The 25,764-nt window shown below is 32.8% G+C and overlaps 1 protein-coding gene across 2 annotated transcripts in view; it reads left to right on the forward strand.

The window, feature by feature from the left end:
• KLHL1 (kelch like family member 1) overlaps positions 1-22,718 on the forward strand; it is a gene marked incomplete at its 5' end in the record, with an annotated part of 204,039 nt that extends 181,321 nt beyond the window's left edge. For both annotated transcript variants that reach the window (XM_080356114.1, XM_080356115.1), the window contains 4 exons: positions 1,160-1,322; positions 16,020-16,232; positions 20,708-20,879; positions 22,433-22,718. In XM_080356114.1, the coding sequence (XP_080212240.1) occupies positions 1,160-1,322; positions 16,020-16,232; positions 20,708-20,879; positions 22,433-22,492 (608 nt within the window). In that variant the 3' untranslated portion in view covers positions 22,493-22,718. The remainder of the gene's footprint in view (positions 1-1,159; positions 1,323-16,019; positions 16,233-20,707; positions 20,880-22,432) is intronic.
• Positions 22,719-25,764: the final 3,046 nt, after the last annotated feature.

The raw sequence follows: 25,764 nt of genomic DNA on the forward strand, positions 1-25,764 counted from the left end.
ATTCATCAGTTCCTTTGAATGGGTGATTAAAAACTCTCATAGTTAAAAATTTGTTTCTTATTTAAATGTTTCCTACTTCAATTTCCATTCCATTCAGTTTTACTTTTCTTCACTAGACAAAAGAACCCTTATATATTCAACATTTTTTTCCTGTGAAGGTACCCATTCTCTTGCTATTTCTTTATTTGATAAGGAAATTGATGAAGTAGCTTAACTTGCTCACTGCAAATTGCTTGATCAAGCCTTTGAATATATATTTTGATTTTGTGTCAGTCCACTAAACTTCCCGATGGTGAAAAATTATATCTTTTCTTCTACATAAGTGACAAAAAAGCTGAAAAAATCAGACTTCTTTCTTTTCCCTGTGAAACTCTGGTAGAAGCAATTCCATTCAGTGAAATGCCCCTGTAGGTTGACAATACTTTGAGATCTATCAGGTATCCAGTCCATAATTTATTTAGAATGTGCTCTACTGATATCCTAAAGAGCTAATCCATAATCCAAATGTTAGGAGATATTGAGTTAAACAGTATACAGCAGGGGTGTCAAGCTCATTTTCACTGGGGGCCACATCAGCATTGCAGTTGCCTTCTAAGGGCCAAATGTAATTTTAGGACTATATAAATGTAACTATTCCTACATTTGCAACTTCATCTAGGTGTTCCTGCTCCAGTGGGGCAATTGGACTGGATGATCTTTCGAGGTCCTTTCCAGCCCTTAGCATTCTGTGATTCTGTGATTTATACAGTCCTGAAATTACATTCAGCCCTTTGAAGACAACCACGAGGCTGATGTGGCCCCCAGTGAAAATGAGCTTGACACCCCTGCTATACAGAAATCTAAGACTATCACATCATTGACAGGTTATTATGTGAAGCAATCAATCTTCTGAAGGAATAAAATTAGTTTTGTTTGACAAGAGCTATTTTTCATAAAGCCTTGTGGAGTGGCATTCATTTTATTCCTGTTTGTTAATCCTTAATTAATCAAAACGGAAATCAGTGTTTCCATTTTAACTTTGAATATGCAAGTTGTTCACTGCAATTTGAATATACATATATATATATATATTTATATATATATTTATCTATAGATATATATTTAACTCTTTATAGAGAAAACTTACTTTTACTGTCTCTCATTCTCTCTTCCATTTCAGGAGTTACAGTGCTTGAAGGGCCTATTTATGCAGTTGGAGGACATGATGGCTGGAGTTACCTGAATACAGTTGAGAGGTGGGACCCTCAAAGTCAGCAGTGGACATTTGTGGCAAGTATGTCAATTGCCAGAAGCACTGTCGGAGTAGCAGCATTAAATGGCAAGTGAGTAGGGTATTCTTATATACAGTTGAAACACATTTCTTAGAGGGATGAATAACTGTGACACACAGTAGTTAGTAACTTTTAGCGTACTGTAATAGAGGTTATCTTTTAAAATAGTTGTGCATACATTCCTATATCTCATGGCTCTTACATTTATTTGAACTAAGTAATTTATAGATTTTTTTCCACATTATTTTTGTTTAATATTTATATCAAATGCTTAAAAATATAGACCTGAAATTTCATTGTGTATGGTATAAACCAATTCAGGACAAATTTTCAGTTGATTCATCTGACTTTTATGTGTTGTATATGTTAGTTCTAGTTACCAAACTGAGTTTATCCATCTCATATAGTCATGTACCAAGTGATAACGTTTATTTTATGTATAGCTTGTACCTTATTTCAGCTAAATATTGACCCATGAAACCTTTTTTTGTCTGAGGGCAACCACAATCACACAGGAATTAAACAGAAATTTTATCCTCATCAAACCAATCAGACTGCATTACACATGTAATTCTAATTGTGTTCAGACTCTAAGTTTCTCTTTTTTAATTTTCCATTTCTAAAATTTTAATGTGGCATTTATTAAAACTCATTTTACAATAATGTGGTATTTTGTGTTACTTGCTGCTTATTACTTTTGAAGTACTTGCTCTTAGCTATGTAGCTAAAAGGAATATGATGTGATCCACAATAATTTAGAGGTAGGGGAGGAATTCATCACACCTAAATTCAGATATTTTTGTATAGACAACTACAATTGATCCAACAGTCCTAAACTTACCTTATGGCCAATGGCAGAAATATGCACTTTTAGGATATCATTTGTCTTATTTGAGACATTTATGTTAGGACAACATGAAATACGCTCTGTAAGTGCCTGTTTGTCTCCACTAGCTATATAGGAAACCTGAGGACTCTGTCTCAGATTCTGACTTCTATGGCTGTGATATCTTAAGTGGTGAAGATGAAACCCCTGTAGACAACTAAACATAAATAAAAGGCAGTCTGTAAAGGATCCCTTGGGAATGGTAGGAGCAATGGAGTAAGGCAAATTTCTGTAATAATATTTTCTACATACTTTATTGCTACTGAACAGCAAGGAAGAAAGGATGCGAAACAGCTGCAGATGTGGGATGGAATGAGGGTAAATGACATTAAAAAGTAGTTAATAAAAGTTAAATTAAATATACCTACATAAAAAAGAAGGACTTATTAAGGCTATTGGGTTTCTTAGTAGACCATGATATTGCACAATTCAAAAACCCACTAAATTTTTCCCTCTCGATTTCTTCTAGTTGCAAATCATTCAGTTTTGATTATACAGTTGGATAAACTCTCAAAAATCTTTTCTATTAGGTCATATTTGACACGCTTAAGATACAAGCTTGAAATAAGTAGGCTGAACTGATTTCTGGGTTTGTCAGACTCTTTCCTCTGACTGTACAAGTTACTGAATATGAAAGTCAAACAAGGAGCTTAATTTAGCCCACAAACCACAGTTACAAGACCTATAGGAGATAGTGTACCTTTCTGAAGCAGCAGCAGGATGCCTGACAGAATACCCATAGTCCTATCATTATGACAATAAGCAGATTTTTTTTTTTTTTCTGTGTGTCTGTAATCTCAAATTAATTAAAACTACAGGCTGTAAAAGTATTGGCTAATTTTATAAGTTTATCATATTACAATTGTGCCCTACTCGCAGAGTAGCTCTGAATTAAATAGGCTTTACTGGATTCATGCGTTATTAATATTATATTATTTAATTTACGATATCATATACTCAGGTGATCTACTTCTCATCCATGACGTCAGGAGTAAGTTTTATGTTGTGAAATCATCTGCAAACCACTGAAGCTTAATTGTCATTGCTTTCTGTTACAAGTCACCATGGCATTGAAATGTTCTAGAGTGGATCAAATGGACAAAGCTGTTTTAATAACCCTGTTAGTCTGAAAGAATCTGGTTTCAATAGTGTATGGGCCATGTAACAAACTAGCAGAGACAAGATCTAGACAAATAACCCTGCAAATAGAGATGTAAAATTATGAAGAGCTCTATATGATTATGTATATATATCCCAGGTATGTTTCTTTTTCACAGTTTAGCATGCATTTAATGCTTCTCAGTTAATAAGTGCTCAGTTGAATTTTGTATTACTTCCATAGCAGACTTTTAAATGAAGGCAGTTTTCTGTGTCTCAGAAAGGTGAAATGGACATCACTGAAAACTGAAAAGCACTGGTCTCACTGAAGCATATAGCAAATACACTACTGATTTTTATATATATATATTTTTTTTTTATCTGAATAACCATCTTTAAAAAACATCCCATATGTCAAGAACTGAAGCTTGAAAACATATGTAAGGACCAAACCTTTAAACTCTCTGTTGCTATTCTTAACTACACTGCTGTTCCACACAACTGACATATGCTGCATTCCTCATCTGAGCTTTTCACTTTGAAATAGGCAAAGAGTTATGGATTTTTTTTAAATAAATTCTATGAATATTAAAAATGGATCCCTCAATGCAAAAAAAGATGTTGTCTTTAATATTCAACAAAGGAGAAACTGTTTTAGTATGGGAGTTCATAGGAGCCTTTTCATGGTTATTCCTTATGTTTCTTTTCTTCTGCACTGAGTTAGTTAAATAAGTAGATAAATAAAATGCAGAAGGGTTAAACTATATTTCAAGTGAGAGAGCTAGAAATTATTTTATGTGTTTATCTCCCACACTGCTTTGCCACTTTACATAAAAGGGATATTATATGCCAAATATCTCAGATGTGAACTTCTTTAATAGTTGAATAATGTAGTCTCTTTTGTATTTTAATGCTGAAAACTATTCCCTTCGTGATCATCTATACTGCTATAGACTGCTTCATTGGTTTTCCAGTTAAAACCATTTTAAGCAGAAAAAATTGAAACATTTTAACATAAAACTGGATGAAAATTACATTTTTCTATATGTAAAAAATCAACAACAAAAAAAATAAAACAAACAAGCCCCCAATAAACAAATAAAAACAAATAAAAACTTTTAGATTCTCATCTCCTTAGGCTCTGGATGATGGGTTTGTGAGTAAATGCTTATTAGTTTTTAATATATTAAACCTTTTTTATGCTTATTTATGTATTTGAAGCTAACTTATAGTCTGTGCAACTAAATCATCAATTATTTTTCTTCTCAAACAAATGGAAAATGATGCTATCTGAATTTGACAAATAGAAACGTATGTTGTTTCACTGAAATATGTTTTTAAATTTAAGCTGAAAATGCTATCAAAATATTTCAAAAAACCTGAAAAGAATTGGTCAACGCATGCATCATAATCCAATCTGAAAAAAAACTTTTAACTCTTGAAGTTACAAAATCTTGATCTATTCAGAAAAAAAAAAGAAATATCTGAAGGTTTTTTTATTGTTTGTTTGGTTGGTTATTTTTTAAAGTTTAGTCTCGTTGACAACATTATTTTATATAAACTAGTTGCATTATTACATTTTGAGGTTGCAGTGCAATATTCCTTTTCTTAAACAGATTTCTAAACCTAAGGTGCAGCTAGAACAAATAATAAAAGGGATAGGTGGTTTTCTAGATAAAAGTAGGACACACAGCACATTTATTGTACTAGAATTTCAATCAAGCAGCTGATCTGCTGCTACAAAGGAAAAAAATAGCTAAGATGGAAAAAAAGGTGAATAGTACAGGGATTTTAAGAAGAAAAGAACTGCATGTGACAACTAGGACATCACAAAGTTACTGCTGGAATTTTTAAAGATCAGCCTTGGAATAAAGGAGTGTAACAGCAGGAGCATGCTAGTTAAATTATCAGGCCATTCAAAATGATATGAAAGGGAACATTATTATATAGGACATTGATCTATTCTACAGAAGTATTTGGATGACCTTAAGAAGCAGTACAAATGGGATATTTAGTAGTTTATATGTGAATGAAGAAGCCTTGTATTTGAAGAAAATTGATAGTATAAAGCGGCAGAAGAGGGAAAAAGCCTGTACCTTGTTAGTATAGAAAAAGCAGTAGGATAAATCTGTGAAAAAAAGAAATGCAACTGAAGAATGCATAAAATTTTCTTCATTGTGGAAATATTTATGTTACTTGGATTACTGTGTTCAATTCTGGTCATGCATATTAAAGGAAGTTTAACGGAAATTGCAAAGTTTGAAGAGTTGATTATAAAGTATGCCTGTCGTACCTAAGAAAAGCAAGAGAAGTATTACAATTAGCAAAGAAACAGATGGATACAAATAGATAACATTCAGATGGGGAAGTAAAGATAGAATAACAATGATAGGGAGTAAACAGGGTGTACACAAAACCCTGTTCAGGTTCTAGATGCATGTTTATTGGTTCATATAAAGGATTTATTGTCTATTTTCATGTGACACCAAAGATTGGAATCCAATAATTTACCCTTTTAGTAACATGTCTTTGTTTTCCCAAATCAGCAATTGGTGCTGTGTAGCAATGATCTGTATTGAGATTTTGGAAATTCTGTCTCCTTAATCTTCATACCTTTTTTATAGTTAAACAATAAGGGAACTGTGAAGGATATTAAAGATGTTAGCTTTAGCGCGCTTACGTGTGTGTGTGTATGTATGTATGTGTTTACTTACTTATTTATTTATTTATTTATTTATAAAAACCAAACAAACAAACAAAAACTTGATGCCTATATCAATTTTTAACATGTTTCAGTAGCTACTGTAGGACTTGACATGACTGCAGAATTTCCTGGGGGGAATCATGGTCAGTATCTCCTCCTGCCTTGTTACTATTAACAACCCTATTACATAGATTGGAAGAGAAAGAGTGCACGAACTCTCACATCAGCAACAGATATGGCTGTTAAAACATTAATTGTGGACTGGAGATTTGCACTAACTTAGAAGTTTAAACAAATTGGGAAAGGATGGTGCTTTTTATATATGATAATACGACAAGTCAGAAGTTGGAATGATTTGTTTGAATAGTTCTTTGGGGACTGCCATAAACACCATATAACTATTGTGCAGTATATACTATGTAACGCTAATATTCTACAGTTTACAGGTTATAATGCTGAAGCCATAGTATTTTTCTGCAGTGTAAGTTAGAAGCACGAAGGAGCCAGAAGTATAAAAAAAAATATTGTACTTTCCAGAAGTTTTTAAAATTGCCATTTACTGTTCCAAGATTATGTCTTCATTTCTTCATTTTTAAAACCAAGAACAACAACAACAAAAAAATCTAGTTGGCAGTTTCAATCCAATAAATACTAATCTTTTCAGTAACTTAAAATGTAGCTGTCTCCAAGACTGCAGTAGCTATTTACTAGCTTTCTATTAACAAGTCTCTAGTATATGAAACATGCATTCCCTAAGAACACTGAACCTTTACACTACTTTGTCATGCAATTTAATTTCAGAACAAACTTTGTTCTTAATGGGAAAACTGTAAATAAAAATGAAATTAAGTTTACAAACTTTCCTCTGGAATATATACCTAAAAGAGGCTTTCTGTATCATATAGATGTATGTTATTACAAATAATTGTGTGACACAACCACAACTGAATCTTTTTTAGATTTTCCTATTATATGGCCCTAAAAATGAAATTATAAAAATAAACTCCTGAATTTTTACTTGTATGTTGGAAATTATCAACATTCTTTTCATGTAACTATAGTTTTCTCAGCAGAAAGTTTGGCCCTTTAGTCTTGTTCTCACAGATATCAATAAATCTGTGCTACAGAAGGAAAAATTACTTTAGTTGTTAATATGATCTGTGGATTGACTTTAAACGGTAGAACATCACAGCAGCACACTGAGTTAAGCATCAAATATAATGACTTTGGCACACATTGGGAAGCAGTTCATTCACAGGATAATATCTTGTGGAAACAAGGAGAATGGAGTTCTGCCCTTTATAAATCCTCAAAGATGTGCTTAAGTGAACTTGATATTTCCACATGTTGCTGTTGTTTATATCAAATATCACACCACTTCTTCCCTAGGCAACCTGTTCCAATGCCTGACAACCCAGTCCAGGAAGAATTTTTTCCTAATATTCAATCTAAACCTTCCCTGGTGCAACTTGAGACTATTTCCTCTTGTCCTATGACTTGCTACTTGGGAGAAGAGACCAACACCTTCTATGCTACAACCTCCTTTCAGGTAGTTGTAGACAGCAATGAGGTCTCCCCTCAGCCTCCTTTTCTCCAGGCTAAACAGCCCCAGCTCACTCAACCACTCCTCATCAGACTTGTGCTCCAGACCCCTCACCAGCATGAGGCAGTCTCAGCCTCTTCTCACAGGGGTCCCTGCAGCCCCCTGCCAGCACCCGGGCTCTTGCAGTCAGTAAAATTGCAATATTGATTTTTCCACACTAAGTCATGAAGTAGTTTCCACATACTGGACATCTTTGTGTTGAGTTAGGAGATCAAGTTTCCTGCAAAATGTTGTCTAGATAGAGCTTGGAAAATAAAGGATTATTAGAAAAGAGTAAGGAAGCCATTTAAATTAGGCAAAAGTAAAAGAAGAAGAATGGGGATGGGCTTCAAGTACCCAAGCAGTAAGTCTGCTCTGGGGCAAATGGACAGCTCTGGCCAGGATTCACCTTATTTTTATAGCCATTTTGAAAAAAGCTAGGTTGAACACTTTCAAATCATTGAAGCTTTCAGGAAGTTGGTAGCAAAGCTCTATCAGTGATTCTTGTTTCATAAGTTTGGTACCAAAGGAAACAACCAAATGCTCAAAAACTCTTGAAGAGGAGTAATAATTTATAATTTATAATTTCAAGAAAGATGTCAAAAAATGTCAAAATTCGTCTTTCTCCATCAATTATGTTTCCTTCCTTTTTCCTGTTTATCTTCGTCACTGATATTTGAATGTATTCCCTTTTCATATCTTTATTGAAAGATAATCCAACATTAAAATGTGATTTGGTGTTTTGTCCTTTATGAAATAATTTTTTATCAATTGGCAATGTCAGATTTTGTCTGTTGCTTGATTATAAATGATCAAATATAGCATAGTGTCCACATGCTCTGGATTCTAGATAAGCATTCATAGAAATAGAGCATACAAATGATTTTTTTAAAAAACATGTAAGCATACACATATTTGCTATTTTGTCCCTTCACATCTTTGCAAATTCATTTGTTATGTTTTCAGTTTCACTTGTTATGGGGAGATGCTCTAACATCTAGCTTTTTTAAAAAAAAAAAAAAAAAAAAGTTTTATTTAATTCAGTTACATTCATTCAGTTCCACCAGTTGTTCCACAAGTTTTGCAATAGTTGAATTCATTTAGTAATGGATTTCCATAAATTTGATTATTGTCTTAGCAGTACTTTTCCAGCTATTCTCTTTTTCATGTTGAATGGAAACCACAGAGGGCTGGCCAATACAGATGTTGGCAAATGTGCAAGGGAACATTTTGTTTTCAGGTCATTTAATGAAAGAAAGCTGGAATGAAACTTATGTTATTTATATCAATATCGTGCCTGTGGTAAATAGCAATTGCTTTAGTTTAATGTGTCCCTTATGACTATTATGCATTATTACAAAGTGAACATCAGAAAATTTAGCTTGCTGAACCTTTATTTTCAAGAAAATAGCAAAACTCAAACTAAATTAATAGATGCACAAGAAAGGTTCTCAAAATTGTCTTGCAGCAAGTCACTCACAGGAATATATTTTATCTGTACTCACCTCGGAAAGGCATAGGTTAATAATTCCAAAAAGTCTTTAATAGCAGTTCAGTGTTTGGCACAAGAGAATTAGCAATGTATTACATTCATATAACCACCTACAAAACTTGATTGCATGGCTGATTACATACTCCTCCAGGAGTTCTGCTTCTTTGCCTTTCATGCATCATATAATAAACTATCTGTGGCATTTTCTCTTAGCAGAATCATTAAGGCTTATTACTTATTCAGTCATGGTCTGATCTTTTGTACTTTTGCACACAAATTAATATTTCCTATGTGGGGGTCTCATGCAGCTCAGTGAATGTACAATTCAGTTAAATATGCATCATATTCTCTCTTTTTCAGACAAGATTCAACTTTGTTTTCTACATCCAGCCTGCAAACTAGGAGTCTCTACAGAGACTTCTTTTTATGTGGTTAGACTAGCATTAGTAAGGGCTAGAACAGATAGAGTTAGGTAAATATAGATGAGTCTTAGAAGAGGACAATAAAAAATCATTAAACTTTACAGTAAAGCTGATATTTTTCCTATAGCCTGAGGCAGACATATATGCAGACTTCTGAAAGTCTGACTTTTAATTATTATCTTTAGTGGGAGATGGAGTATGAGAATCCCAGCCTGTCTCAAATATTACTTAGTGCCTATGTACTGGGACCTGAAGAAAGCTCTTGTTCAGTGCAATTGGATAAGTCTAGAGATATTCCCCTGACCAAATGTGTGCATTTACTCAAATTACATACACACATACATCTGTGTGTGTATACACATGTGCATATACTTACTTTCTTATTTCCACATGTATGTAAATCTGGAAGGTTATTTAAACATCTAAATCTTACTGAAATTAAAGAAAGCTAAATATCTAATTTAATACTCAGCTAAATATCTTTATGGACAACAGCCCTTACAGCAGCTATCAAATATCTGTTGTACTCAGCAGAACAAATATCCTGTCATCTCCACTGTTAACTGATATTTCAGTTTTTCTAATTTGAAACTTGATTAACTTCTTAATAACTAATATTGGGGTAAGATGAAACACCTTTGACTCAGTAGACCAACTTCAGCTGGATCTTTCACTATTGGTCGAATTCATTGAATTGAGAAGGATTTATTCATTGTGAAGGTCACAAACTAAATGAGCTAAGACATTTTTTCAAGTCATCCATATAATTGCAATGCACTAATAATTTTCATACTTCAGTAAAAACTAGGGATCTGGCTTAATATTATTAAATAAATTAAGTATTAATATGCTGCAATAGTGATTTTTAAAGCTGAAGTAACACTTTGAAATTTCATGCCAAGCTAACAAGATAGAAGAGTGTGACCGAAACAATTGTATTTCCCATCAGAACAGGTTTTTTATGTTTTGTTTTGGTTTGGTTTTTTTAGCTTGAGGGTTTATTTTCTCTTATGTCTTACCGATGATACAGTTATTCTTTTACTAGTCCATTTGAACTAAGAAAAATATTATACTTAGCATACTTAATTAGCCATGTAAAGAGAGAAAATGTTTTGTACTTCATACTTTTTGCCCACAGTATTCTTACTGACTATGAATAACTTTAAAATCAATATTTTATGAATGAACATTTTGTCTTATACTGAAATATATCAGTGCTTTCTCTTGTCGAAAAAAAATAAAGCTACCCCATCTCTGTGTGTTTCCATAAAAGATCTTATGTTCTCTACTCAGCTAGAGAATAACATGAAATTTGACTTACAATAATATTAATTACTTACCATGTATTTTATAAATTTAATTAATTATACCAAACCCTTTTGCAATGGGAAGAATGACAAATTTCAAGGACTAACTCATCAGCCTTAGAATGTTTTTGTAGAAACTTTTAAAAATCTTGTCACTGTTCTTGCTATATTTTACTCTAAATATAACTTGACTTATACACAAAATTTATACATTAATTTAAATTCTATAGAAGTTATTTCAGGTTATTTTATGACAGTTTTGACACTGCTGCTGTTTTATAAATACGTTGTTTATTAACTGCTGCTTTTGATCAAACTCTTTTCTCAAAAGACATTCTGCCTCCTACTATAGGGAAGAGGGGACATAGGCTGAAAATATTCTTCCTTAGTTGTAGAAACTACAAAAATATGTAGATATTTTTTAACACTTTAGTCAAAATTGTGCAATAAATTGATACTGAGACAGAACAAAATGGAACAGCTGTGTGGTCTAAAATTATTATACCCACAAAGAAGATGAATATTATAAAGACATTACCTCAGTCTAACGCAGAGTAATTCTGTTATTTAATGACAGATTCTCTATTTTTTAAAATAAATAAGAGAGCAAATAAAAGATCTTAAATTCATTTATTTATTTATGTATGGCTTTTTTTTATCTTCTTTTTTTTTTTTCCCTTGGGCCAAACTGTATATATTTTTTATTTATTCCACTACTGCATTACTGCACCAAATGCATGAAATACCATTCCACATTTACACAAAGAAATAAGACTTCATTAATGCTTTCCATTCAGAAAAATATTGTCTTTTTCAACTTTCGCCAGTGAACTACTGTTTATTGGTATAAGTAAGGCAGCATGGATAGATACCTTTCCTCTCCTACAGTCTGACTCCCAGATCAGGTATGGACTGATTGAGCAATACAGAAGTCCAGCACCAATTACAATTATTACTTTTCCCTCACTTCTACCAGGCAGATATCCTTTGTGCAAGAGCAATTCTCTGTTACTCTTTCAGGCATGCTGAAAGGGCAGAAAAGGGTACAAAGGAGCCTAAGGAAAAGACTGGATATGCCCTTTGATATTCACAGTGCAAGAATTTTGAAAGGTAAAATCTCATTAAGAAATGCAGCAAAGGCATCATTCAACTGTTTTCACAAGCCATACTACCTCACATCAAAGACAGTCTGGTCTTTTGAGGTTGACTTGTCAAATTGAATTTGAAAATGGCTTTTCTGATTAGTTATCAAAGTTTTGTAATGATAGCAGTGAGATAAGTCCTTTTGATCCAGCTGGTGATGATTCCTCCAAGTGTCTCAAACATCTCCTGCATTTTCTAACCATTTTATAATATATATACACAGAAATATTTAGGAATCTGTATTCATCTTAATACAAAAAGAAGTGACCAAACCCCGAAAAGACAAATTTCCAGCACAGAGGAGAATGAGTTTGGTCTAAATTAATATCTATACACAGTGTGTGAATAAGGTGAAATATAGACCATTGTGGAATAGAAATCTATAACATCTCCACAGGCAAAAAAATTGTTGTGATCAGTACTCACTACTGGATGCTTTCTTTTCCATTTAGTTCTTCCCCTCTAAACAGTGATAATTATAGTAGAAATCTCAACAATTTTGATGGGATACACAAGGAGGTGCAATGAAGTTAACAGAATATTCCCAAGTCAAAAATAAATGCAGATATGACTTTCCTGTGATCGTGATTATTTTTATTTCTCAAGCTTTTTTTTTTTTTTTAATTCCACAATGTTGAAAATAAAAGCCTTACAATATTATAGGTATTGAAAAGCTATTAAGAGAGATGACCTCTACAAAAAGTCTACAGACATCAGTAATCAGTGAGAAATAGAAAAAAAAATCAGCTATGTGTTTGATGCTAAGTTAGATTTTTGGGGATCATATATGTACTATCCTGATGGTAGATGTACAGTAAAAGAACAGACAGAAGAAGTACGTGAGGTAGGGTAAAATTACTAAAATAATATTGTAAATTAACAATGTCAGATTAAAAAACAAAGCAAAATTTGAGGAACCTGACTTTGTTAAATTGAGACTCACTGGATTATCTATCATGTCTGAATTCTGTAAATACATGCACATGAAAATGAAAGTCTACTTATAAGTATTTTCAACAAATCATTCAGAGCAGTGGTAGTATCTGGTAACTGAAGTTACAGAATTTAATATAGTTAAGATGTCTAAGAGTAGCACTTGCAATTGCAGGACTGATATCTGATTTCAGTAATTCAAGGTTTTTAGACTTTCTAGAAAAATACATTATAATTTTCCCTTTAGAAAAGTTTACTCTAAACTATTACCAAGAAAGATAAAGCTGAAAAAATTGATTAATTCGAAGTCATATAATAAAATAGGATTTTGAACCCTAAGAAGAAAGTAAGGCTAATAAAGATATTTGGATGCAAGTATTGCAAAAGTTTCATTCAACTGTACAGTATCCTGAATATTCAGCACCAGTTGCAGAGTTGTTCTGCAGTAATTTTTGGCGTTTGTGACTACGTATTGGGAAACTCAGCTTAAGAGTGGAAGCAATTCCTGACTGAGGTGTTCAGGTTCAGCCACAACCGTATCCTTAAGACAATTTCTCAATTTCCAACTTTTATTTGACTGAAGTAGACCTTTATGAAATAAAATTTTATTTTTAGTCTTATGAGCTATTCCTTGCTGAGATATAAACACAATCAAATCCTAAAATAGTTATTCAAAAATCTGATTTTGGAAATTAATTTTGTGTTGTTCTGAATAGCATAGGTCCCAATCACTGGATGAAATTTGTATCTGTTACTTACGAGTAGTATTTGCTTTTTCTTTACCAGCAACTCAGTAATGCCTCTGGCTGTATTTTACTAGCTGTCTTAGTTGAAATAAATTAATGAAAAAGTGTGCTTCACTTTCAGTGTGGAAATGTCAGCTTATAGAGTTATTTCATTTAAAAGATAATTCAATAGTTAAGGACTTTTCATACCATAAGAAAACAACAAAGTGGCAAGTATTTAGACTAGGGGAATACATGTTATTCCCACTGAACTCTGCAGAAGTGTTGGCACTTTGCATTTTTTCATAGTGTATGAAGTGTTTAGGTGTCCAAATATTTACTTAGAAATCTATGTGGAAACTTCAGGCTTGTTAACCATGATCTTTATTTTCAGAGATCAATTCACTTATCTACATGTAATTGTCTATTGCCATTTGGATGGCCTTAGGATAGCCTGCTTGACCTCCACAGTCACTCCTACTTCTCCTGTGTAGTCTTTGTCATATCTGTCAGCTTGCAGGGAATGTCACCATACCCTAGATGTCACAGCTGACATCTGATCACTGTCTTTGGACATCTGAACCACGTTCCATCTTTGAAAATAAAGATAATATCCTTGCAGACACCTACATGTAAATAAATTTACATTACTATTAATGTATAATAGATGTATTTGGATCACATGCTCAATTTTTTTAGTGCTGTTCTGCACTCCTGCTTAAGAAAAAAGTATAGTTGTGGCTGGTGAACCCAGTCATTCTTTAGGCTAGGCTGACTACCCTGAGCATATCAGAAATTTAGACACTGCAAACACACACGTGTAGGCGTCTTAATCTCTAACTACATCTCACCTGGGGCCACAGAAATAGTTGCAAAAAATCCATTTGCTTTGACATCTCTTAAAGAGGTACATAGATTCTCCTGGCTACTTTAGTTGGAGCACAAGTATATCTGTCAGGCAATACCAAAATGTTCTATGGCTTCAGTGATATATTCAGTTGTTGTAATAGTACTTCCTTATTCATCAGCATTCATTCCAACAAAACATAATGGTAAATGCACATTTAAGTAGATCTGAATTCATGGAGTGCTTAGAACAGTAAAAGCTTCCAAATAAATTATTGTTTCACACAGTGAGCCTCTGCATCCTAAATTGCTCAGTGGCTGGACGTGAAAGTAGCCTGTGTTTCTATTAGTTAATCTCCAAGCACTGTAGGAAAGGCAACAGACTGCAAAAGAATTCATATAAGAAATGAATGCAACATGGTAATAATGGGAAAAAACAATCATAACCATTTCTTCATGGAAACCATTATAAAGGGAGGAAGGAAACAAGTTTCTTGCCTGCAGGTAGTTACAAATATAACATTTTCTTTTGTTAAACCACATTTTTGCCATTTGGAATTAAAAATATTTCCAGAAGTTTTCAGTGACTTCTCTGCAGAACTCAATCCTCATAATATACTCTGATGAAGAAAACCAACATACAGTGCCTGGGGGTGTAATTATCTTACTTGCTGAGCAGACATGTTAATGTCAATGTGGGAATACTTTTCTTCAGTATAACCAAGATCCTTAAAGCTGAGGTAGTACCTTTTCTAAAAATCCATATTTAAAACATAATGGGATATTATTTTCTGCAATATGCTACATATTTGATCTCTACAGTAAGTATAAAATTAATTCTGGACATGAGTGTCCCGTTGACAGTTTTCTGTGTGGAATAGGCTGAATACTAGAGCAAAGACTGACTACAGTTTTCAATTTTTCATATACTTTGCACTTTACCATACGGAGCTTGTGCAGTATCTCTTTTTGTTTGTTTGTTTGGGTTTTTTGTTTGTGTTTTTGTTTGTGTTTTTTGTTTGTTTTTAATATGGAAGAATCAGAAGCTTGTGAATCTGCTCCGTATTTAAGAGTTACACAAGATAGAATATTAAAATACAGGACAGCAGCTGTCAGACTAATTCCCACTACTTTGATGCACAATAAAAAAAACAGAGAAACTATAATGAATGGATTGTATATTTCTTGTTTATCTGGTTTACCAATTACAGCTTAGCACTTTCACTTCCACCTCAGAGATGATGAGGGGTTAGGATCCAACTTTGCTTGCATGATTTATAAATCTATAGAGACAAATCTGCATTTCACTTACGGCACTCTTGGCAGTATATGCTGTAATTGAAGAATGAAAATATCTATTACCAGAAAGAAAATATTGCTTTTTCTATTCCGGTGGGCTAAGCACTAAGTAGTGTGTGAATGTGGTAATAATACTATAATCATCTATGTTTGCTGGCCATATGAAATTCATATGATTTTGAGAAATTATACTTTTTTCTTTTTCCTATTTACTGATGTCAGATAAAAAAACCTCAAATGCTACTTGTTTTTACTTCTACAGTTCTGAGCTCTTGTTTTATTAACATTTTTATTTGTGTGGACTTCCCTAGGTTATATTCAGTTGGAGGTCGGGATGGAAGTTCCTGTTTGAGTTCAATGGAATATTATGATCCTCACACAAATAAATGGAATATGTGTGCTCCTATGTGTAAGAGAAGAGGAGGTGTAGGAGTGGCTACATGTGATGGCTTTCTTTATGCAGTTGGAGGCCATGATGCTCCTGCTTCTAACCATTGTTCTCGACTGCTGGACTATGTAGAAAGGTATCCTATTATATATGCATGTTTTTGAATACAGAATTATGTACAGTAGCATCATTTTCTTAGACAATTAATTGTAAAATCAAACAGATGTTTTACCCCATGAAATGCCAAATCATTATGTACTTGAAAAATTTCATAAAGGTTTGCAGAAGGCAGTTAATTTGAAGGTTATTTTTTCTTCTCTCTCTCTTTTTTTTTTTTTTTAACAGTGTTATTATATATTACCGTGGATACAAAAATTCACTGTTTACACATCTCATTTAAGAAATCATTGGTTTTAAGACATCTTTGGGTTTAAGACATAATATTAGACATTGCACAGTCATACACTAACCTTGCAGAGATAGAAATATAGTCTTGAAATAATTTTATAACACCAGTATTTTGTAATTCTAAAAACATAGCTGCACAAAGAAGAAATAGAGAACTGCTTAAGTGATGGATATTTACCATACATGACATTGCTTCCTTTAGCCACACTGCCACTTCCTGATGTGTAAATATAAGCGTTAAACACTGTATTTATAGTACCCTGAATTTTGCAAGTGGATATTCTACAAATTCAAGAATACCTAGAGGGGTAGTAGGGCACAGTTGGAGTGATTATAGCTTTCAATTTGAATGTACTCTTCAAATGCTTTATGAAGGCTTGACATTTTTATGTTTCTCTATGCTTTAAAATAGAATAGGGAAAATATACTCTCTAAATATGTACATGTTCCAAAGGTTAAAGTAAATATGTTTGAGTAGTTGGTTTAGCCTAACAAGTAAAGACAGGTGCTGAGAGAGATTTATCTATTTAATTATTTTCTGAAGGGGTTAAACTGTAATTAAATGTCAGTTGTTGTTTCTGCTGAATCTGGCTTGTCATTTACTGATTACCCCATATGCAATCCAAAAATTATACATAAAACTTACTCCTTATGTTGTCCACGTGATTTTGCTCAGTCTTAGACTCATTCCCATCTCTACTTATGTAAGCGAAGATCATAGATTGCCAAATACTTTACTTCTTGTCTCCAACAGATGGAAAATTCATCAGAGAAATCTGATGATGTCTGTAGTTACAGGTCCTACCCTCATGAACTTCCATTTATAAGGAACAATAATCAGAATTTTCAATAAAATAAATGCATTTTAAGACTACTGGTGACAATATTAATAAGTATGGAATCTTTCCAACTACTTCTGCTTATTGGTACTTGTAAGGGAGATACTCTTTTATTTTTCAGTCTCTGAGAAGAAAATCCTTCTGGTGTTGAAGACAAATCACATTCCATCACATTTGTTCTTCTCAGGGAGGATTATAACAATGAACTATACTACATATCCTTAAACTATTTCATGTACTGGTATCTGAATGACATTATACAGTGTTCCTCCTCTAGGTATTCTTGCATTTTTAGCAAAAAAGGTGCATAATGTGCTGTATGGGCAGATAGCTTACACACCAAAAGCTGGGACTACCAAATCAAATCAGAATTTGTAAGGCTATTAGCTAGCATAGAGTGGATGTGAATTAACCACTGGACTCCACTAAAATATGAAAAAACTCTCATGGGCCTCCAGTGATTTATAAGTCTATAAGGTGACTGGGATGTGGTTTAGTGTGTCTATTTTTACTTTCAAAAATAATGCTTCATCTTCAAAGAATAAAAACATCTCAGTAACTTAGGAAACTAAAGACTAGTAAGTGATAATGAGGTCTATTATAGAAACTTAATTTATATCTCTCGGAAGTTTTACTTTCTGTAAATATCTAGGGCATCTTTTTTAACTAAGTTTGTTCTTCAGGAATGAGTCTCTGCTCCAGTAATTTTGTCATTCTGATACATGCTGATAGGATGTGCTTTATTCAAATATCAATTTGTTTCTGGAATATTGTCAAGCCAGACATAATGTTTAAAAATTTATTTTTGAGATCATGTAAATCTAATGAGGACAGATCTGTGTATTTTAAATGCTAGTGCTGAAATCCTGTGGATTTCCTATGTCTTCAAGCATTCTAAAATAAAATGTTATGTTTGCTTGCTCTTCACAAGCTACGAAAGTACAACATTTTATGCATTTTTAAAAGTAAAATAACTATTTCCTTTTTAAGAATTATGAAATTTTTGAGATATTTTGGAAGATTTTATAAACTAGCTTTCTTTTCCAAATGTTACTCAAAGCTTGACAGCTATAAAAAAAAATCAGCAGGTGATGTATATTTTTCCCCTCTGTCTCACCTTGATTTCAAATTGACTTCTTTCAAAATTCAGGAACTTTCATCACAACCCCCCTCACCCTAGAGCATACCTGGTTATTATAAAGGTGAAATATACAGTTGTTTTTAGCAGACAAAAGGATATAAGCTATCTCAGACATTTTCCTAGCAATTACAAAAAACAAGTTCTTGTGCAGATCTGTTTTGTTGACAGCACAGAGTTATAAGAATTCTGTTTAGCCTTGTGTATCTGTTTATTAAAAAAAAAAAAAAGGCCAAAGATGTCAATTGTATTTTGTTTCCTTGCTTTTGCACCTCCTCACCTTGGCCCTTGTAATTCTAGATCAATGTATTAGAAAGCCTATTAAAATTTATTACCTTCAGACAGGTGAATATATAATACATGCTGGTGCATTTTGCTAGTTGGGAAACTCTCTCAGTTAGAGGCCTATGATGCTATTGTTGAAAAAGTCATACAGTCTTTGAAAAAATCCACTTGAATTTTTTTTTGGTTGTTACTTATGCACTTCCCTTCCACATATCTAGATATTTACTCAAATCTTCTTGAGAAAGGACAGCAACATGAAAGAATGTGAATAAATAAAATAAATTTAAAAAATATAATAATACAAACAGTTTAATGGGATTTTGAACATAAAAAGTTGAACACAACATTTTAAAATCTTGTTTTCTGAGAAGTCGCTATAAAGCCAGAAGGATTAGAAGCTGGTAGATGAGAACAATTTTTTTCCCAAAATGGTTTTAGCTGTCAAGAACAATTTAATAAAGGCTAAAACCAATTCTGTTATTGCTCAATTTGAAGGTCATATTTATGAACCAAAAGTCAGTTACAAGCTAAGCACTGTAACACTGTTGTTGCAATATTTATATTAAAACATTTTTAAAAAATTCATTGTTCAAATATAATTTGGGACTTCAGATAGCATTCCTACTAGTTGTTTTTTGAAAAAACAAATGACTGAAATAGTTACAGGTGCTATTTAGTCAGCCTTCATAGTGAAAATGTAGAATTTTCCTTTTGGTAAAGCATTTGTACATTAAACTTTCTGTAGGATTATCTACTTCTAGATAAATAAATAAACTTATAAATAAATAAAGTTGAGACTACAAGAAAATATTCGAATGAATTTGACTCCCCCCCCCCCCTAAAATGAGCTTATAGCTAACACTGTCTCTTAAAGGTGCAGAACAAAGTGGTTTGATGCTTAATTTTATATGAGTATATAGTTAAAGGACTTCTAAATAAATAAGATTTTTAGCCATTGTAGGGTTCCTTTATAATTATTTTAGAGAAACTGTCATGTGCAAAGTGTTCTCTACCTTACACTTAAGAAACTGACAAAAATCAGTCAAAGGATTTATATCCTTAAACTGTTTATCTACACCGATTGTCAAGTTATTTTACTACATAGTAGAGATGCTTAAGGGCAGATGAAATTAATTCTCTCATACTGTGATACAGTATTCTCTTTTAGTAATATTCATCATCTAATAATGAGGTAGCTAGTTTAACCTTATACTCCAACCATCTTTCGTAACAAACCAAGTGGCACTATCAAAAGGCAATACATTACTATTTTACAAATGTCTAAAAGAGAGAAAATTAAATGGCTTCTGAAATTAACTAATTTTTACATTACTAGTGAATATCTAAATTAATGGCATAGGCCAAATGTTTAATTTTTAAATTACTGTTTTTGTTCAATAAGAATTTTACTCTCAGTTTTAAAAACTCTTTGGTGATTACACCTTAAAAACAGTACTACTCTCTTCATTTGAGGAAATATCAAAAGAGGAATCTAATTCTAATGCATTTAAGCATAACTCTTTAGGTGGTTTTCTGGCTGTGAAAGTTGCATAGCATAATTTTAGAAATTAAAATATAGTGTAATTTAATTTTAGAAAGAATATATTCTGTTTAAAATACATACATCAAAATGTATGCACATGTGGATATTGCTCTTATGTTCTTCTAGAATCTATTTTTGTGACATCTTATCCCACAGAAACCCTAGTTTATTATAAAAGGTTAGCCGAGCAAAAGTTCCCAGTCAACATGTAAGGATTTGAACTAGTAACGCAATAAATCTGAATGTTTTATTTTTGCTGTTAGGAAGACTATTTTTGGATACAATGCTAAAGGATTTTTTTTTTCTCCCAGAAAAAAATAACCATATTCAAGTGAAGGTGAGCATGAATTTACACTTATCTTCTCTCTGGACATTCAGTTTCCTTTCCCTTTCCTCAGGTACGATCCAAAAACTGACACATGGACAATGGTGGCTCCACTGAGTATGCCTCGAGATGCTGTTGGTGTCTGTCTTCTTGGTGACAGATTATATGCAGTAGGTGGCTATGATGGCCAAACATACCTCAACACTATGGAAGCATATGACCCTCAAACAAATGAATGGACACAGGTAATCATAAAGCTTGTTTTGTTGGGTTTTTTTTTTGTCTATAATATATTTTGCCAGTTGTACATAAAAACTTTTCTGAAAAAAGTATAGTATCTGATGTTGCCATAGCTATAAAACTAGTCCTAGTATTTTAGCAAGTACTATGTCAGGAGTTTCCTCTGGAGACAGGAGAGAATTGGATCCAAAGAGACTTGAAAAAGATAGACTAAGCAGTCAATAGAAATATTATCTTGTTACCTTTCAGACAAAATTCTTGTTCTGATCAATTTCTATAGCAAATTAGTTTTTTCATCTTTCTTCATGCAGAAGAAATGTCATTAAAAGTATCAAAACGGACCGGGAATTTTATTTGGTAAACAGCATATCCTGAAAAGCCTTTATTTGAAAATTTGTTTATTTTATGTAGAGCAACAAGTTTTCATTTCATTTCATTCTTAAATTCCATTTTCTCTCCCAGGAAGCTGGGGACTAGTGATTTGGTTGTAGAAGGAAGGTATTTTATTATGTCACAGTAGTGCTTGGAAATATTTGGATTTATAGTAAAGACTTAAATGAAGGATTGTTTCAACACCTCCTTTTACTAATTCTGTTATAAGACTTTCTGAAAAAATACATCTGAATTAGTCACTCTAAGTTGCCTTTAAAGTTAATGAAGAAAAGTACATACTTCAAAATCATGAACTTATCCTAAAATAAGCATTTAAAATAGACCAGATGTATTATTCAAAAATGCCTGTTTCTTTTTATGATTGTAAATGGGTGATTCTGTTGCCAAGCTTAAATGTAGACATACATGGTATAAAGTTAATGCAGAAGCCCACCTTTTCTTATCTAATATTAACTAAATGACAAGAGACCATTTTTTATGACATTCTGTAGGAAATAAGAAATCAATTTGGAAAGACTCTTTTCCCAAGTCCACCAGTCTGCATGAAAAAAACAGCCAAGCAATCAAAAAACTCACCATAATTGTTTGGTCAGATAGTTAGGAAACATGTAACAACTTTGCTTTGATATGTATAGTACCATTAATTACAGTGTATTATTGTTACTATTATTACATAGTGTATAAGCTTACTCTACTGTGCTAATTTCAGCAAGATAATCCTTGTGTTGTCTTGAATAGTGTCTAAAGCTACCAAAAGTATTCTAAAGGACATTTGAAGTTGTTCAGGAACATGGGAACCACATAATTTTGATATTGGTGCCTTGACCTTGCCTCAGGGACCAATGCAGAAGTATGAACCTAAGCTACAGTCTAGATATTTTACATACTCCTTGCATATCAAGAGTTCACAAAATTGATGACAGGTCTAAAATCACTTTGGTTTTTTTCTGTTCTTACACTTTCAAGTGAAAAATGTCAGATGTGATTAAGTAACTTTAAAAATACAGTACTAGGAGATTGTGGGTTGTATTTATTTTTAGCAGCTTGTATTCCCATTAGTTTTGACCATTTTAGAATAATGTTGACACATCACTTTGGCAACCTCTTGCATGGCTTGTTACTGTTCAGTTATTTTGTATCTTCTTTTTTTTTTTTTTTTTTGCAGATGGCTTCTCTAAATATTGGAAGAGCTGGTGCTTGTGTTGTAGTCATCAAACAGCCATGAATGTCAGCACTGCTTAGGATTTTACTGGTTGTGAAATTCTTTTTTTTTAATCAGACAACAAGAATGACATGAGATGGATTTACACAGTGAATACTTTGTTGATCACAAACTTGAAGAAGTTTGGAAGTGAGATGGATTAAGTATTTATGTCCTATAAAGTCATAAAAACTGTTCACATTCAGTGAACAAGAAAAAAAGTCAAGCTGTTGTAGGCATAAATATGTGAATGTGGAGTAGTAAGTTAAGGTACTGTTCTCGTGAATGTGTCCTGGGGAACTCAATAATCAAGGGACAGCTCTACAAAAGGAGTGGGAAGGAATACGAGAACAGTTTTCATGGCTGCAAGCGTTTTAACATGAAGTTCATTTAATCACTTTTAAACTGTGTTTTTTAAAAGAAAAAAAAGTAGATAATAATATAATTTTTTTTCTGTTCAGGTCTTGTCTTCAACTAGGTTATGGCCTTCTCATTTCATCAGGCAGTATCGTTCTTCCTGAAGGGAAGAGGTAGAAAAGTCTGGATGTTCAAGTTTCTTTCATAATGACTGAGCTGTTGCTCTACAGCACGAAGAAAAACAAAACCTCTAAGATTACTTTTTTTGTAACTTCAGATTGTACCTCCTTGACAGTGTTAACACATCTTATAAGTCTATTGAAGGGGAACACTGTGTTAATCTAACTATACACAAACTATCCTTCGGCTGCACTGGGGCTTTGTTGCAAATGTGGGAATCAAAAGAAGTTTCCTAACTCTTATATTCAATTTAAGCATGTGGGCTATGATGTCATTGTATAATGCATCTTCTGCATGTTGGAAGCTCATGAAAGGCTGGAAAATTGATACTGTTCCTTCACTGCATCACGTAACTGATGAACCATGACCAGAACAGTCTATAGAGGCTCTTCTGACATGTCAAGAGCGATAAAAGTCCTACATTTTATTCCCTTCTGTTGCTCATACATACACAACTTCACTTAATTAGACTTTCCACTTATGACTGAGAATAGCTGCAATAGGAAATTCAGAATAAATGCAAGTGGAATAAGGAAAACTAGACTATTTGATCTACTGAAGTTCATATGGTAAATATAGTAGTGTCATTTGTGCTTCCCTTTAGGGCTGATCATTTCTGACAGTAATGATACTTTGAACTTTTGCCTTGGCAGTAGATTTGACGTTGATGCTTTCTATCTGCCCAGCTGAATCAGTTAGCATCCTAAGGACACTAATGGATTATGAAATTCTGCTACTCAGGGAGGCACAGGCTCTGGGAACAGGATTACCAAGTATGCCTCTTCTTTGAAGTCTTGCTGATCCTCTAGGAAACTTTTCATGGCCCAAAAGTAGAGATCTCACAGTCCTCTATGACTAGCAATTTTGGGGACGAATTCTGGTTGTAATTAAAAGGGCTTTCCTAGTGGAAACCTTTGAAGACACTTGAGATGAAGAAATACATACAGCCTCTTACTTGGGACATTTGATTTGAAGATGTCTTTCCTTCTAACAGCATCAGCATGCATGGAGATCTTTGTTTCCTGACATAAAGTGAACCTCAGTTCACTGGTTTAAATCTTTTTACATGCTTCTCTGTCCTAATTAGAAATAAGCCACAAAATGTTCAATACTAATTTTCCACAGTCAGTTCGCTTTTGAGTTACAATTAGTCTTTCTTCCACAGACAAGCATGTCCATTTTGCCCAGCTATTGCAACTTCTTGAATAAAAGATGTTTCTCTCTACAAATATTGCTTCACATAAACATACGCTTCTGAGACCAAAAACCAGAAAATTCTATAATATAATTGCAGTTAAATATAGACAGTAGCTTTCAGTTCTACTAGACAGATACCTAATGAACTTAGAAACTGAATTTTAATTCTGTTCCCAGAACTTCCTCTTGATTACATTCATACAGAGTAGTTATGATTATTTTACCGATATACTGACCTTCAAAAAAAGATTACTTCTGTTAGTTGCAATCCATGGTAGATTTTTTATGTGCCTTGATTATTTTTGTCTTCAATTTATCCTCAATTTTATTTTTATTCTCAGTTTCCTTTTACACATTTTCAATTTGCCTTTTTTTTATCCCAAATGAAACAATATTGTCATGTGAAAAAATTCAAACTACGCCTCTTATGCTGAAAGAATAAAATTACTAACTTGTTTTATTTAGATTATGTAAAATCTAGCCACAATAAGAACTAAATTTTTCATTCACGTTATTTTTATACACCTACATCAATAGGTTCTGGAGTTTCTTCTAAACTTTAGGGATCTTTTTTTTAATTTTTTTTTTTCTTACCATTGTGTTTGCTGTTATATAAAAAAAATATACTTTTACCTCTGACTTCAAAGAGAATGGATTTAAATTGAAATGGTATCTGATCTTGGTTTCTGTGATCTATTGAGATCCTTTTTATGTATATGAGTTAAAATCACTTCTGATAGGCTAAGTTGTGCTAAACAGTGTTACATTTACAGGAAAACCAGCTGTCTTTTCAAAAACCAGATTATCTCATCATTGTTAATCTAGCATGGTACCTTTTCTCTCCAACAATTCCTTTTGTTTCACAGTATGAAGATAACAGTGGAATCAGATCTGCAAGAAGTATTAATTTTAGTGAAATCAACAATTAAATTTCTCAAAATGCTGCTTGTAAATTTTGTAGTTTAATATTCTAAGTATGTTCTAAAATTTTAGCATTTTCTCTATATTTCCAATTTTTTATTCATCATAACTTTATTTTCTTCTAAAACATCAACCAGTTTTACTGGAAAGTCTTTGTTTCACATTGGCCTGTTATGTCAATTTTTCCTACTGTTACCCATTCTTATATATTAAAGTCCTTTTCGTTTGTTTTTATTGTTTATTAGATATTTTATTATTGTTCTTATTGCTGCTACTGATTTTGAGATAGGAGCAAGGTTAAGCATATGAATGTTAGAAAAGCTGCTTTTAAATGAATGAGTCTATACATATTTTTATATGATGATAAAGGAAACAATACTGGCAAATAGTGATCATTCTTTTGCCTAAGGATTTATATTCAAAAGCTTGGATGAATGCAAGTTTCCCTCCCCAACTCTTCAAATACACTGGAACACTATAGATCAGTGTCAGCCAGTTGTGATGTAGAATTTTTGTTTTATTTTTCTTTTTATTGATTATTTCTCTAATGAGAATTAAACATTTGCTGCTCACACACACACACACACAAAAAAAAGGCAGCACAAAAGACAAAAGTCTCCTAATTGCTAATAGAAATAATA

This window comes from Nesoenas mayeri, assembly GCF_963082525.1.
Source record: "Nesoenas mayeri genome assembly, chromosome: 1".
In the NCBI taxonomy this organism is placed as follows: Eukaryota; Metazoa; Chordata; class Aves; order Columbiformes; family Columbidae; genus Nesoenas; species Nesoenas mayeri.